This window comes from Oncorhynchus nerka, linkage group LG14 (genome assembly GCF_034236695.1).
Source record: "Oncorhynchus nerka isolate Pitt River linkage group LG14, Oner_Uvic_2.0, whole genome shotgun sequence".
Lineage (NCBI taxonomy): Eukaryota > Metazoa > Chordata > Actinopteri > Salmoniformes > Salmonidae > Oncorhynchus > Oncorhynchus nerka.
This window is the reverse complement of record NC_088409.1, coordinates 39,302,727-39,319,391: the sequence shown is the minus strand read 5'-3', so window position 1 is coordinate 39,319,391 and position 16,665 is coordinate 39,302,727. Positions and strand designations below refer to the sequence as shown.

General features: G+C 44.5%; 1 protein-coding gene across 1 annotated transcript in view; it reads left to right on the top strand.

The window, feature by feature from the left end:
- LOC115141033 (SH3 domain-binding protein 5-like) overlaps positions 1-16,041 on the top strand; it is a 39,641-nt gene extending 23,600 nt beyond the window's left edge. Inside the window, exons 4-9 of the mRNA XM_029679609.2 lie at positions 8,291-8,455; positions 8,674-8,804; positions 9,737-9,779; positions 10,078-10,297; positions 13,218-13,505; positions 13,848-16,041. Of these exons, the coding sequence (XP_029535469.2) occupies positions 8,291-8,455; positions 8,674-8,804; positions 9,737-9,779; positions 10,078-10,297; positions 13,218-13,505; positions 13,848-14,065 (1,065 nt within the window). The 3' untranslated portion in view covers positions 14,066-16,041. The remainder of the gene's footprint in view (positions 1-8,290; positions 8,456-8,673; positions 8,805-9,736; positions 9,780-10,077; positions 10,298-13,217; positions 13,506-13,847) is intronic.
- Positions 16,042-16,665: the final 624 nt, after the last annotated feature.

Genomic DNA, 16,665 nt, shown 5'->3' with positions numbered 1-16,665 from the left:
TGTTATGAAAACTTGAAATCGGCCCTAATTAATCGGCCATGCCGAGGCCATGCCATCGCTACTCTGGATGGTTCTGACTTAGAATATGTAGACAACTACAAATACCTAGGTGTCTGGCTAGACTGTAAACTCTCCTTCCAGACTCACATTAAGCATCTCCAATCCAAAATTAAATCTAGAATCGGCTTCCTATTTCGCAACAAAGCATTCTTCACTCATGCTGCTAAACATACGTTCGTGAAATTGACCATCCTACCGATCCTCGACTTAGGCGATGTCATCTATAAAATAGCCTCCAACACTCTACTCAACAAATTGGATGCAGTCTATCACAGTGCCATCCATTTTGTCACCAAAGCCCCATATTCTACCCACCACTGCGACCTGTATGCTCTCGTTTGCTGGCTCTCGCTTCATACTTGTCACCAAACCCATTGGCTCCAGGTCATCTACAAGTCTGTGCTAGGTAAAGCCCCGCCTTATCTCAGCTCACTGGTCACCATAGCAGCACCCACCCGTAGCACGCGCTCCAGCAGGTATATCTCACTGGTCACCCCCAAAGCCAACACCTCCTTTGGCCGCCTTTCCTTCCAGTTCTCTGCTGCCAATGACTGGAACAAACTGCAAAAATCACTGAAGCTGGAGACAGAGCAGCTCACAGATCACTGCACCTGTACATAGCCCATCTGTAAACAGCCCATCCAACTACCTCATCCCCATACTGTATTTATTTATTTATCTTGCTCCTTTGCACCCCAGTATCTCTACTTGCACATTCATCTTCTGCACATCTGCCATTCCAGTGTTTAATTTTTATATTGTAATTACTTCGCCACCATGGCCTATTTATTGCACTCACTGTATATAGACGTTTCTTTGTTCTACTGTATTATTGACTATATGTTTGTTTATTCCATGTGTAACTCTGTGTTGTTGTATGTATCGAACTGCTGTGCTTTATCTTGGCCAGGTCACAGTTGTAAATGAGAACTTGTTCTCAACTAGCCTACCTGGTTAAATAAAGGTGAAATAAAGTTTAAAAAAATAATTGTTCGACCTCTAGACATGGGGGCTAGAATGTGATGGAGGGAAGGATGGCGAGGGGGAGCAGAGACAAGGTTGTGGCCGTGTGCTGGAGCCATGCTCTGTCCTCCTGGGAAGTGTGCGGCCAGCCTGTCCTGTGGTGTCCAGCCTGTGGTGCATGTTGATGCTGGTCAGCCCTGGTTACATCACTGCTTCAGTAAGCAGGACTGGAGTTGCTTTAATAATGGCATCGCAGCTTGACAATGACTCAATACAGCTGTGTGTGTGCTCGTGCGCGTGCGTGTGTCTCTCTCAGAAGGGGCAGACTGGAACCTGAAATTGGCCCATTTATTTTCTCAAGGCCCCCACACCAGCCCATTTCTTTCCCTATTATTAGCCAGATAATTATCATATTGCGCTAAAAACCCAAGTTAGACAGGCTCACTGTGCTAAAAATGGACCAGTCCATCTGGCATTTCAGGCAGCGGTCCTGGGTGTCAACGCTTGCTGTCCATGCCTGCAGCCATGGAACATCGTATGAGTGTGCTGAGGAATCCAAGAGGCAGCTGTTCATTACAAGTGGTGCTTCAGCACATTAGACGTGGACTGGAACACTGAAGTTAAGCAATGGTTAGGCAACCACTTGGAACAAGTGGCTTGCATCTCCATGTCTGTGTCTGAACACTGTTGCTCCTTCACTTTGCCTCAGAGGTAACATTCAGACTGGCCTGATCGATGTACAGCTTCTAGGTTGTTGTAGCATCAGACCGTGAAGCATGATGAAGACGAGCTCTCCCTGAGTCATGTGCGGTCTAACTACTTCTCCAGGATTAACTCTGTGGGTCTCTGACATATCTAGGCCAGTCACAATTAGTTTGTGTCTCACAGCAAAATGAACAGTCTCAATTGGGACACAATTAAGGCCAAGGCTAGCGAAGCGTGACTGACTGCAGAGATGCACGTTTACTATCTGACTGTAAATCATTAACCTCCAATTGAAAAGGCCCTTTTCACTCAATTTCACTCCCTTTACACCAAGATGAATTGCCCTGCTTAACTGAGGAGATTAAATCCGTTACTTCTCGTGGAACATAGCTGTGGCTGTGTTCTCTTTGACAGCTGATACTTTTCCAGTGTTGATAGTCTGCTGAGAAATGTTTAGCTGAAACTCTCTGGTCTTTGAAGTCTTGGCACGTCTTGTCAAATGTATGCCATGAAGATTATAGGAATGCTTTATATTTCAAAGCTTCTCTTAAATGTGTGCAGCCATGGAGGCAAGTGTGAATATGTAGCAACGAGATGTTCATCTGAACATGTGCCGGTTAACCAAATTAATACTCTGTTAGGGCTCCGAAGAGCGCCAGCGCTGAATAATTTAAAGGCTGTGTAGAGCAGGATCCAATTTTCTTATGCACAAAGAGAAAGTGTGGTCTTATTGTGAAGTTCTACTTTACTTACAGTTGAGTGTGCACGCGTTGGTGCTTGTTTAATTTAAAATACGAGTAGGGCTGTAATGGGAAATGATTTGATGAATTATTTTGGGGTATTTGAGTTACTGTGGATATGGATTGATATGTAATAACATGATTGTATGTGGAGGATGAGGGCTGCAGTAGATTGTATGTGGAGGATGAGGGCTGCAGTAGATTGTATGTGGAGGATGAGGGCTGCAGTAGATTGTATCTGTGGGGAGATGCAGACTGAAGCATTCCCTTGGGGAAGGGAAAAAGGAGTTAACCATGAATGTTTAAGTACCATATTTAATGAAGCCGTTTGGCGCCTGTTACTCTATCATTATCTGATGTAACTATGTACTGATGATCTTACCTTTGACCTGTATCAAATGTCTGCCAAGTGTTGAATGTTGTGTAAAGTCCAGACAGGATTCGAGCACACACTGATAATGGATCTGTGACACTGTGTGATTCTGTAGCATCCGATGTTGTGACTTCCTACAAGCCCCCTGGTGTTTACAGAACATTCGGTGCTGTGTGATTCATATAGTTAGACATTTTCTCTGCTCCTATTCCGGAGGCGTCTCCCTGGTGCAACTTGTAATAAACCGGATTGATTTGTAATTGATTTGATCAATGTCCGCTCTCCTTTTTGATCACCTGGAAATCCCTGTTACAAGGACCTATAAAGTATCTGTGTGATGGAGAGAAGTAGTAGACATTATGATCTATTTATATAGACAGAAACTGCAGTGGAAATGCAGAGCTGATGTCATATTACCATCCTTATAGAGGCCAAATATACCCTGGTGGAAAGTTTGAAACCACAGTCCTTTACAGTCCTTGGAGAGGACAGTGAATAACAACACAACAATTCAATGGAATGTGCTGAATAAATAGACTAATGCCTCCTCTCCCCTCCACCTCTCATCCTCCCTAATAATCCGTCTATCTCTCCCTCTTCCCTCCGGTTATGAGTTTCCTGAGAGGCCCAGCTTTGAAAGGTGTCTGAGAAATTATGCCCTAGTCTTGATGTTGGCTGGACAGTTTAAAATTATTATTATTATTTTTTTACACCATCACTGTGTAGCTGAACATGAAGGGTAAAGATGGGATGAGTAAACTGAAAAGAATAGAATGATGGATCACGGTGGCAGCAGGACTGAACTGGTGATGGGGAGAGGAGTAGGCAGAGGAGAGATGGATTAAGGAGAAGGGATGGGTTGCCAATCATTTATAGTGGAGCAGGTGTACAGCAGTAGGCCTGCTGTGAGAAGTCTCTCTGTTGGAATTCTGTTCATCTGCAGTATACAGTAGGAACAGAACACTACTAAATACTAATACATGTACTTATATATTCATTGTCATGCCGTGTGTGTAGGTGGCAGGGAAGTCAGGCGCAGGAGAATCAAACTTGGTATAATGGAGTAGTTTAATAACGTAAAACAAAAACTCCAAAACCAAAGTACATAATAAAAATAAATGTGGGTATAAGAACCCGTCGCGCACCAATCCATAAACCACGAGCCTAACAATAAACAATCTCTGACAAGGGGAAACAGAGGGTTAAATACACAACAAGACAAAACCAATGGAAAATGAAACGTGGATCAATGATGGCTGGAAGACCGGTGACGTCGACCACCGAACACCGCCCGAACAAGGAGAGGCATCGACTTCGGCAGAAGTCGTGACATTTATACAGTGCATTTGAAAAGTATTCAGATCCCTTAACTTTTTCCAAATTTTGTTACGTTACAGCCTTATTCTAATATGTATTAAATCCCCCCCCATCCATCTATACACAATACCCGATAATGACAAAGCAAAAACAGATTTTCTGAACATTTTGCAAATGTATTAAAAATAAAAAACTGATATCACATTTACATAAGTATTCAGACCCTTTACTCAGTACTTTGTTGAAGCACCTTTGGGGACATATTTGGGGAGTTTCTCCCATTCTTCTCTGCAGATCCTCTCAAGCTCTGTCAGGTTGGATGGGGAGCGTTGCTGCACAGCTAATTTCAGGTCTCTCCAGATATGTTCGATCAGGTTCATGTCCGGGCTCTGGCTGGGCCACTCAAGGACATTCAGAGACCTGTTCCGAAACCACTCCTGTGTTGTCTTGGCTGTGTGCTTAGGTTCATTGTCCTGTTGGAAGGTGAACCTTCACCCCAGTCTGAGGTCCTGAGCACTCTGGAGCAGGTTTTCATCAAGGATCTCTCTGTACTTTGCTCCATTTGTCTTTCCCTCGATCCTGACGGGTCTTCCAGTCCCTGTCGCTGAAAAACATCCCCACAGCATAATGCTGCCACCACCATGCTTCACCATAGGGATGGTGCCAGGTTTCCTCCAGATGTGACGCTTGGCATTCAGTCCAAAGAGTTGGTTTCATCAGACCAGAGAATCTTGTTTCTCATGGTCTGAGAGTCTTTAGGTGCCTTTTAGCAAACCCCAAGCAGGCTGCCATGTGCCTTTTACTGAGGAGTGGCTTCCGTCTGGCCACTGTACCATAAAGGCCTTGGTGGAGTGCTGCTGAGATGGTTGTCCTTCTGGAAGGTTCTCCAATCTCCACAGAGGAACTCTAGAGCTATGTCAGAGTGACCATCAAGTTCTTGGTCACCTCCCTGACCAAGGCCCTTCTCCCCCGAATGCTCAGTTTGGCTGTGCGGCCACTCTAAGAAGAGTTTTGGTGGTTCCAAACATCTTCCATTTAAGAATGATGGAGGCCACTGTGTTCTTGGGGACCTTCAATGCTGCAGACATGTTTTGGTACCCTTCCCCAGATCAGTGCCTGGACACAATCCTGTCTCTGAGCTCTACGGACAATTTGTTCGACCTCATGGCTTGGTTTTTGCTCTGACATGCACTGTCAACTGTGGGACCTCATATAGACAGGTGTGTGCCTTTTGAAATAATTTCCAATCAATGGAATTTACCACAGGTGGACTCCAATCAAGTTGTAGAAATATCTTAAGGATGATCAATGGAAACAGGATGTACCTGAGCTCAATTTCAAGTCTCATAGCAAAGGGACTGAATTCTGTTTTTATTTTAAATAAATTTGCAAACATCTCTAAAAAACTTTTTTTTTGCTTTAACATGGGGGTATTGTGTGTAGATTGATGAGGGAAAAATCTATTTAATCCATTTTAGAATAAGGCAGTAACGTAACATTTTTGGAATACTTTACGAATGTAGACTAGTCCTGTTGCCTTCCTTATGAATAGCCTGCTATCTCGGAGTGATTCCTGCTGAAGTCAATTAAAGACAGCGATAGATGCACAAAGAACATTGTGCTGTACAGTATTATGCTTCACTGCAGTATTACTTCTATGAACTGAGTCAGCCATTGGACGTTATCATCTGGTGACAAGTCCTTTCTCCAGAGGTGATTCGTTCTGCATCAGACTAAGCGGACAACACTGGATGCACATAGGGTGTTCCTGGGAGTGGGGCATGTTTTCTCAGCATGGAGTCTACTTGTTGGGGCTAGTGGGGAAACAATGATGCAGAGTGATTTTAAAGTAGATCACTGAATGTGCTTACGGAGCGAGGGAGAAAGAGGGAGAGAGTTGTCTGAATGAGAGCATGCGTAGGTTGTAAGTCTTGTGAACAACATGCCAAACCATTTTGTGAAAGAGAGGCCCCGGTTTAATTCCCAGGCATTCAAACTCATGACTCGTCCATACAGTGAAGTGATAGACATAGGTTAGCATGTGGTTGGACCCAACACTCTATGTGCACGACCTGCCCATCCATGTCATGAGAAGGTCTGTGAATGGGTTGTGTGATCACCACAAGGCAGAGGTTGTTTAGTTCGTGCGGAGTTGGCATTTGGAAGGCTAATCAAATTACCATAGAAGGTAATGAGATGTTGTTGTCTAAAAAAATGGAATATCTTGGCTTGCAGATCCTTGTGTAGTAGGGTCTTGAGGTATACCACATACTGCTCCATAGGTCATGATTACTTCATTAAAGTTTGTTTTCTTTGGGGTGACTCAATGTGTTTCTCACTTAAATTAGGTCAGAGGAATCTCTAGTCACATGAGATCCTGTTGGAATTTTTCTCTGCTGTGACTTATTCATAAGTTGCTTGCAGCCAAGGAGTCAGTGTATATCTACCTTCATTTCCTCCCAAACTAGTCAGACTACTTTAACTGAACAATAGTTCAGTTGGGATTTCGTTTTTGGCAGATCAGTAATGTTTTATCCTCCTTACTGTAAAACATTGGAATGATATTTAACCTCTACAGGAAATGCACACACGTGCACACACACACGTGCACACACACTCGTGCACACACACTCATGCACACACACACACACACTCGTGCACACACACTCGTGCACGCACACTCGTGCACACACACTCGTGCACACACACTCATGCACACACACACACTCGTGCACACACACACACTCGTGCACACACACACACACACACACACGTGCACACACACTCGTGCACACACACTCATGCACACACACACACTCGTGCACACACACACACACACTCGTGCACACACACACACACTCGTGCACACACAGATACAGTAAATCACCTTCCCTAGACACGCTATTGGTGGGTTTGGGGCAAAGTCTTGAGTTGATGCTTTACTAGTACCCACAGAGCAGAGAGGGGCTTAGGGTATTAGCACTAGCTACAGGGGGTTTCTGTCAATTGCTATGACTGACAGATTAGAGAGGAAAAGTGGATAAATAAGAAAAGGATTAGCTTTGCAGCTATGGCAACACAAACAAGAAGTCTAAGCTTCCGATTTGTACTGTACCTTATCGTAACAGAGGCCGGATGAGGGAACTGTTTTGGAGTTTATCTGTTACTAAGTGACCCGTTTGGGCTAAAATATGCACAGAGAGTAAAGGGGTAATACTTGTATGTTCTCTCTGGCAGCAGTCTACAATGTTTTGGTTGACCTCAGAACAGAACATTCAGAGTGGGTAGGGAGGGATGTTTTAAAACAAATCTGGATGTTACTGAGAGAACCAATAGATACCAATAGGAAAACAAGAGGTGCAGCCTTGTTACCCACCCACTCACAGACAGACCCCCACACACAGACAGACCCACACACACAGACAGACCCACACACACACAGACACAACCATACGTCATGACCTTTCTGTGTTTTCGCCGAAATTAGTCCTTTTGATGTTAGGAACGTCTTATCCACAAGACAGTTTGGCGAGTTTCCATCGTCAGTCACAAGGACCTTTGGTGGCCTTGTTTGTTATTACGCCTAGTTGCTATTTTCCATGCTGACTCAACAGCTGATTTGGTTTATTCCTGTCAATGTTTGAGCTGAAGGTTTTGTGTGTCTCTTGTTTTTAAAAACAGCATTTTATGAGGAGAAGTGCTTACATTGTAGTTATATAGAGACACTGGATATAGTCATTTCTTGACTGAAGAGCCCATCGTTAATTTCCTGCAAGAGGAAAGAGTTCTCTTGGGGTGTACAGATCAAGGATTTGGCCTAGTATGGGCATTGGCCAGCTGCCAGTAGGGGCAGGGGTTCAACCCCTATGGCCAGACATGGCCCGCATAATATTTCATGGTGACAGATAACTTGGCTGGCGGCAGAGTGTCACGGCCTCTTCAGGTGCCCGTCTGGCAGGCTGTCACGCTACCAGTTGCCCAGGCCCAGCTAGAGACCCAGTCATTAAGTATGTCTGGTAGGGTCTCATCCCATCTGTTGTGCAGATGATTCTGGAGGAGACCCAGTGAAGGTCTGGTTCTGTGGCTGATCTCAGTGCATATCTGACATGTTGTCTCTCTACCCATTGCCCAGGCTCAGCTGGAGGCCCAGAGAGCCACCCAGGACTTCCAGAGGGCCACGGAGGTGCTGCGTGCGGCCAAAGAGACCATCGCCCTGGCAGAGCAGAGGCTCCTGGAGGAGGACACCAGGCAGTTTGACTCAGCCTGGCAGGAGATGCTCAACCACGCCACCCAGAGGGTGAGTACCGTACTGCATGGAGGGGGAGGAGGTAATGGGGTGCTGCGAATTGCATTAGTGCAACATGACTGTCTGTCAAACCTACATTTGACACCTGAATGTTACTATTCAAATGCTAAAGGCATAATGTGGATGGAAATTGATGCTTCGCAAGTTAGGAAGTCACGTTGTCACATTTCTGTGTAGCTGCCAGACTGAGTTCTAATTGGCTGTTGCAGGTGATGGAGGCGGAGCATACAAAGACGCGGAGTGAGCTGGTGCACAAGGAGACGGCAGCCAAGTACACGGCAGCCATGGGCCGCATGAAACAGCTGGAGAAGAAACTCAAACGCACCATCAACAAGTCCAAGTGGGTCCCATATGACTGTGTTGCGACCCAAACTCAACCGCACCATAGTTAAAAGACTGAGAAGTCAAAGTGAACCTGATACGACCACTGCGTCAATTACCGAATGGTCTGCGACTCACACATTCACACACCCATGTTTATTTGTCAACAGTGACCTTTTCCAAGACATTGATCTTTAGCGACGTAGATTTTTCAGTAGCTTGAAAAAGGTCAATGAACAAAACAAATGAATATAAATGTGCAACAGTGGAGGCTGTTGAGGGGAGGACGGCTCATAATAATGTCTGGAGAGAAACTAATGGAACGGCACCATGCTTTTAATGTATTTTATACCATTCCACTGATTCTGCTCCAGACATTAACACGAGCCTGTCCTCCCCAATTAAGGTGCCACCAACCTCCTGTGGGTTGAGGGAGTCATTTTCGACCTTTGATGATGAAGTAGTGGCTTTTTTTATTCCGAGCACCACAAAGAGAGACAATGCGGCGGTGTGCTGGTTAGTACATGCTGTCAGGTTTTTACAAAACTCTATAGACTGGAGGCCTGTTTTGGGGAGGGAGTGTAAGGGGCTCTAATGTTTCCTTAACTTGAGAGACTGAGGCTGTTGTGAATCCATACAGCCTTAAAAATCTCCCTCGTCTCCTTTCCGTCATGACCACAGATCATGTACTTGATATGTGTAATCAGTATGGTTGAAACCTAGCCAGTCCTCTTACCTAATTAAGTGTCATGAAGATGAGATGAGAAAATAGTCCGTTTTAGAGTGTTGGGACTGAGCCTGTCAGTGTTGCCTCAGCTCTGTCTAATCCTTTCTCCACAGTCAGCTCATCTAATGTGATGGCTCTATATCACACCCCGTTGCCTTGGTGATATGCACAGAGCTATTCCGAGTTGTTGTCATTGCCTCTAATCTTTCTCCTTCCTCCCACAGACCTTACTTTGAGTTGAAGGCAAAGTACTACCTACAGCTTGAGGTATGTGTGCACTACACTACACTGTAATTTGCCTGCCTTTATCAGCCTTTTTAAAGGTCTTTTAGATTTAAGGAGTCTTACTGTCTTGTTATTGTGGACTCTGCTCTGTGGTTAGATCTTTACTAATGTGACCTAGGTCAATAAACTTTCACCTTAAACATATTGCCATGTCATCTCAGGTCTGAACCATTTATGGCAATGATGGTTTCATCTTCTGCCTTTGCGTGTGTGTGTGTGTGTACTTAACTGTGTATGCCAAGCTAATGCTAACAATGACTCCATTTCTGTCTGTCTGTAGCACCTAAAGAAGAACGTGGATGAGTTGCAGGCCAAGCTGAGCCAGGCCAAAGAAGGGTACAAGACAGCTCTGAGAAACCTGGAGATGATCTCAGACGAGATCCACGAACGCCGACGCAACTCAGCCATGGGCCCCCGGGGGCGGGGCGTGGGCGCCGATGGCGACAGTGTCGCCGTGGATGACAGTGCCAGCTTCAAGATAGAGTCGGATGGCATCTCCAGTGAGTACACTTACAGTGCATGATGTTCTGGTCATTTCATTTCTGCGCTTGACAACTGCAGAAACTGTTCTTGGATCAGCTGTCCTACATAGTGAGGCTAAACAGCCAGCCGCGCCTACTTTTCACTAGTAGTTGGGTACGGCACATAAACACCCTGTTGACTCTCCTTCTGACTTGTTCTTCAAAACCTTCGTAGGAATTCCTAGAAAACGTTGTTATTGGCATTGTGCAGGGAGGTCTTGATGTTTTCTAAGAAAAGTCATGAAGATTGTGTCTGGCTCCTGAGAGGGTTGCCTGTTTTCTTGGAATGTTTTCCTATAATTTTTTCCTAGACTTGGAACCATAAAGGCGCAGACTGATTGGAGTTGACTTTATTGCCCTGCGGTGGTGTCTAAATACTGTACAATACATGCTAAATGTGTTCTTTGAAAGAAGTCTGTTCATTCAATTTTCTTTAATAAGAAATTCCAGGTTTTTAAAATGCCTGTATTGACTTTGCAGAAGATCCCATGATATGACTTAACAACGGTCATTGGACACACAGTGCTTCATTTGCTTCGTCCCGAATCAGTTAAGTGCTGAAGATACACACTGTGATGAGATTGAGGCTCAACTGTAGTCAGATGAAAAGAGTAGAGGTTCAGAGCAGTGCGTGTCACTCACTGATCCACTTTCTAGTGTCCTGCATTATGGGCTGCGGGATGATGTTTCCATGGCAACCCCAGAGCCCTACTGCTGTCTGACCCACTCCGCCGCCATTGGCTAAGGTTATTGCTGTTGCGCGTTAACCCACATAAACAGCAATATGCTGCAGTTGATGATTTGTCTTTTAGTAGATGTATTTTTTTATTTCACCTTTATTTAACCAGGTAGTCCAGTTGAGAACAAGTTCCCATTTGCAACTGCGACCTGGCCAAGATAAAGCAAAGCAGTGTGACACAGACAACAACACAGAGTTACACATGGAGTAAACAATAAACAAATCAATGACACAGTAGGAAAAAAAAGTCTATATACAGTGTGTGCAAAAGGCATGAGGAGGTAGGCAATAAATAGGCCATAGGAGCGAATAGTTACAATTTAGCAGATTAACACTAGAGTGACAAATGAGCAGTGTGTCTGTACTACCTACATATAAAGTGTGTCTGTACTACCTACATATAAAGTGTGTCTGTACTACCTACATATAAAGTGTGTCTGTACTACCTACATATAAAGTGTGTCTGTACTACAAACATATAAAGTGTGTCTGTACTACCTACATATAAAGTGTGTCTGTACTACCTACATATAAAGTGTGTCTGTACTACCTACATATAAAGTGTGTCTGTACTACCTACATATAAAGTGTGTCTGTACTACCTACATATAAAGTGTGTCTGTACTACCTACATATAAAGTGTGTCTGTACTACAAACATATAAAGTGTGTCTGTACTACCTACATATAAAGTATGTCTGTACTACTACATATAAAGTGTGTCTACTACCTACATATAAAGTGTGTCTGTACTACCTACATATAAAGTGTGTCTGTACTACCTACATATAAAGTGTGTCTGTACTACCTACATATGTATGTCTGTACTACCTACATATAAAGTGTGTCTGTACTACCTACATATAAAGTGTGTCTGTACTACCTACATATAAAGTGTGTCTGTACTACCTACATATAAAGTGTGTCTGTACTACCTACATATAAAGTGTGTCTGTACTACCTACATATAAAGTGTGTCTGTACTACCTACATATAAAGTGTGTCTGTACTATCTACATATAAAGTGTGTCTGTACTACCTACATATAAAGTGTGTCTGTACTACCTACATATAAAGTGTGTCTGTACTACCTACATATAAAGTGTGTCTGTACTACCTACATATAAAGTGTGTCTGTACTACCTACATATAAAGTATGTCTGTACTACCTACATATAAAGTGTGTCTGTTTCAAACTGTCCGATGGCAGTAAACAAAGTTCAAGGTCATTAAAACATTCCTTCATTTGCCATCCATGTTGGAATTTGAGGACTTTGACCCCAACACAGAAAATGGATCTCATATTAGTCTTGAAGTACTGTGTCTTTACACTCTCTCTCTCAGTGTAAAGTATGGCTGCAGTATTTCAAGAAGTCTCTCTCCCCCTTCTGTCCACCGTCTGTCTCCCTCGTTTGCTTTTTCTTCCTACTCCCTTTCTCTCTGTCTCTCTGTCTCCCTTTCTCTCTGTCTCCCTTTCTCTATGCCTCTCTGTCTCCCTTTCTCTCTGTCTCCCTTTCTCTATGTCTCTGTCTCTCTGTCTCCCTTTCTCTATGTCTCTGTCTCTCTGTCTCCATTTCTCTCTGTCTCTGTCTCCCTTTTCTATGTCTCTGTCTCTCTGTCTCCCTTTCTCTCTGTCTCCCTTTCTCTATGTCTCTCTGTCTCTCTGTCTCCCTTTCTCTCTGTCTCCCTTTCTCTCTGTCTCTGTGTCTCCCTTTCTCTATGTCTCCCTTTCTCTCTGTCTCTCTGTCTCCCTTTCTCTCTGTCTCTCTGTCTCTCTGTCTCCCTTTCTCTCTGTCTCTCTGTCTCTCTGTCTCCCTTTCTCTCTGTCTCTCTGTCTCCCTTTCTCTCTGTCTCTCTTTCTCTCTGTCTCCCTTTCTCTATGTCTCTCTGTCTCTCTGTCTCTCTGTCTCCCTTTCTCTCTGTCTCTCTGTCTCCCTTTCTCTCTGTCTCTCTGTCTCCCTTTCTCTCTGTCTCTGTCTCTCTGTCCCCTTTCTCTCTGTCTCCCTTTCTCTATGTCTCCCTGTCTCCTCTATGTCTCTGTCTCTCACGGTGTGTATTTTTTTATTTAGTGGATGCCACATTGATGCTCTGCATGTGCACTCCTCAGTTGTACAGTAAAGGCTTGTTACATCTCAACCACTCTTCCCCTCGGTCTCTGCAGTGACGTCCGAGTCGTTTGAGGATGAGACCTGCAGCAGCAGTGCCATGTCAGAGGAGGACTCAGAGACCCACTCCACCTGCAGCCTGGTCTCCTCCTCCCACTCCCCCAACAGCCCCCAGGACCTGCCCTCGCCCTGTCCCTCCTCTTCCCCTGCTCCCTCCTCACGCCCCTGCAGTCTGGACCTTCCCAGCCCAGTCTCGCTGTCTGACTTTGGCCTTATCTCGCCTGTCCTGGGACCACGCAGCGAGTGTAGCGGGGCATCATCACCTGAGTGTGACCTGGAGAGAGGTGTGTGTGTGTGCGCGGCCAAAAAAGTAAAAAAGGAGAGCTGGGTTTAGAGAATGTGTGTGCATACTGTATGAGGTAGTGTGTACATATGCAGACAAGTGAAAAAGAAGATAGATTGATGGTGTGTGTTTATTTTCAGTAAGACATATCGTCTTCTACTTCCTGTCTGACTTGCACCTGAGCCAGAGGAGAGACCTATTAGTCATAGTGACAGCTTGCCTAGTGCTTAGACCAGAGCAGGTGCAGAGGCACAGGTTAGCAGTACTGCTGGGGGATAAATCCTAATCTCCACTGGGTCCCTAAGAGCCTGGCTCACACAGCATACCTCTCTGTGCGTTTCAGGTGACCGAGCAGAGGGAGCGGAGGGTGAGCTGGACAATACTGTAAACAACAACAGCACCACCGTACCAAACACCAACAAGACCACGGGCCTGGAGGTCCGCCTCAGCTTCCTGTCTCTTCGATGCTCGCGCAACGTCAACTCCAAGAACACCAAGCGAGAACGTCAAAGCCGTTCCCAGACCCCCACCCAAACTGTGGTCCTGATCAACGGGTTGTGAAGAGGAAAGCTAATCCACAAGCTAACCCCATCACCGGCTTTGTGTGCCAACATGCTGTATTACCAGTAACACCACACACACACATTCCATTCTACCCCATTAACTAATACTGGCTAAGTGAATAAAAAGTGGCCCAGTATGAGACACTATGAACTAAATGGTCAGTGTATATACAGTTCCTATGGATCATGATGATGAAGAGACTTAAGACCCAACCCAGGGTTGGTGATGTCATGAAACCACCACTTCCTATAGAAAGGACCTTTTAACTTTTGACATCCCACCCATAGCTTCCTCAGTCAGATTGGCTTCCCATAATTCCCTACTGAACTCCACACACATTAAGGACCGTGCTGGCTAACGCCCTATGGGTGGGGGCCCATGGTATATGAGGGGAAATGGGATAAACAATGTTTTTTTTTTACTGTGATATTCTCCCTGAGAGGGAGCTGCACTTCCAGACAAGATGCGATTCTGTTGTTCGTAAATGAAAGAATGCACTCCTAGCTTCGACTATTAGAAATGGGGATTTATTATAAAACTTGATGCCACCTGTTTTACCAATACAGAGTAGAATACACAAACATTGACAGCAATCTGTGTTATGCTTTTGTAAAAGAAGAGCACGCATGAGGCCAGGATTTAAAGTCAGGATTTATAAAAAGGAACAAGTACATTTACGGAGTTGAAGTTTTGTGAATAACCCTCATGACTTGTAATATTACTCTGCTATATCCTCTCACAGATAGTTGATTTTTGAATACTCTCACCATTATGTAATCCTGTGTACGGCATATAGAGCCTATGGCAACTGCTTCATGTTACCATGGAGACCAAACACACACTACACCAGCCCCTGGCTGGCATCTCTTCGGACAGCCCGTGCATTTGTCCAATAGGGGTCTTCAGAATTGGACTTAAAAGAACTGTATTCTATTGCTCAACTCACTTCCCAGTGATCTGTGAATCCATCTCGCCGACAGTACACATAAAGCTGGACTTGGAATTGATTCCAAGAGTAGAATAATTGTGTGGGGTGAGGCTACAGTAGATAAGAGCGTCTGCTAAATGACTTAAATGTAAATGTAATATACCCTCCCCTCCTCTCTTCCTCCTGGCTCCCTCCATCCTGTGGTTCATCGGCACCACACTGATGTGGTGCCAGGGAAATGGGCCCCCAGACACTGTCAACCATCTAGTTCTCCTTCCATCCATCTCCCTGTCATGGCATCCCCAATGGCCCCGTACTGAGGGACAACGTCCACCCACGGACGGTAACACTAAAGAACTGAGCAATAGCGCAAGGACAGAACTTTAGATAACAACATCTGCCCATGGACACTATCACATAGAGTTCCCTGTAACGGAATGAAAATGGCCAGCCAGGTAATTCTCAGAATCTGAGGATGGTTTTTGTCTTGGACCAATATTGAGGAGAAAGTGAAACTGGATGACAATGAAACTGATGATGGTGAAGAATGACGAGGTCTTTTGTGGAAACTGACAGGATAGTTGATAGTGTTGGTTTCTGGTGGACAGTATCAGCTCCTGTAAGTTGTAGATCCATATTGGCTAAAGTGGCACACAGTAGACTGTCAGATGTTTGAGGTCTCGTCGTCTGTCTCAAATAGTGTTCAATTGGCTTCCTCTCCTGGTCTCCTTATGCTCCATGGCCACATGGGGAAGGTATTTGGTCACTGAGTTATGAGAAAAGCAAGCTATTGCACAAGCCTATGCAGTCAACTTGTTATTGTGGACGCTCCAGTCTATGTGTGTACTGTACGTGTACAACTGTAATGTTGTATCGATGTTTATCTGTCACCCTCCGCTGTGGAATATAAGGATATGACCATGAACAGTCCCTGTCGTAGCCCTTTTCTTCCATTATGTTAAGAGTAACTTTCCATTGTGTCTTCACAGTTTAATGTGCCTGTTTTCTGAAAATAATCCATTAAAAGTGATGTTCACTGCAGTAATCCTTTGTTCATTTCTTAAGATCTAACTGCAATGTAGATCAACTAACGTTGTATCCCCCCCTCCTCACTAGCCTGAAATTCTTTGGTCAACCAAACTCAAGATCTTATTTGGTAAATGACCCAAATCCCAGGCAGAGATTTCAAAAAGTTATTCTATAAAAACATGTCAAATAATTGTAGATGTCTGTCAGAACCCTATACAGTAATTGACTAGCCTGTAGCCATTCTGACTGACTGGGCTATACTGGTATTTTTCTTGGTCTAATCGCTGCAGAGAAGTCTATTGCAACAACAACAAAAACAATCAGGTCATTGCTTTCTGGTGGGTTGTTTACATCACCCTGGCTCCTCATTGGCAAACCTTAACATGCTTAACCACATTAGAAAAGTACCACTCATCTGTGCTGGGATTCCCCATTGACGTATAAGCCATGTGCTGCAGATTGTAGGGCGACAGGATTCAGAATGTTAGCAGGTTTGACATTAGCCACGGCTAAGCCAAGTGAAGATCTTTGATGGCAAGGCAGCACAGAACTAGATTATAGGATCTTGTTCACAATAACAAAAGTTGAACTGGTTTTCAGATTTCCCGTCATATTTGCTTTCCTCTTGTTTGTCAGACAC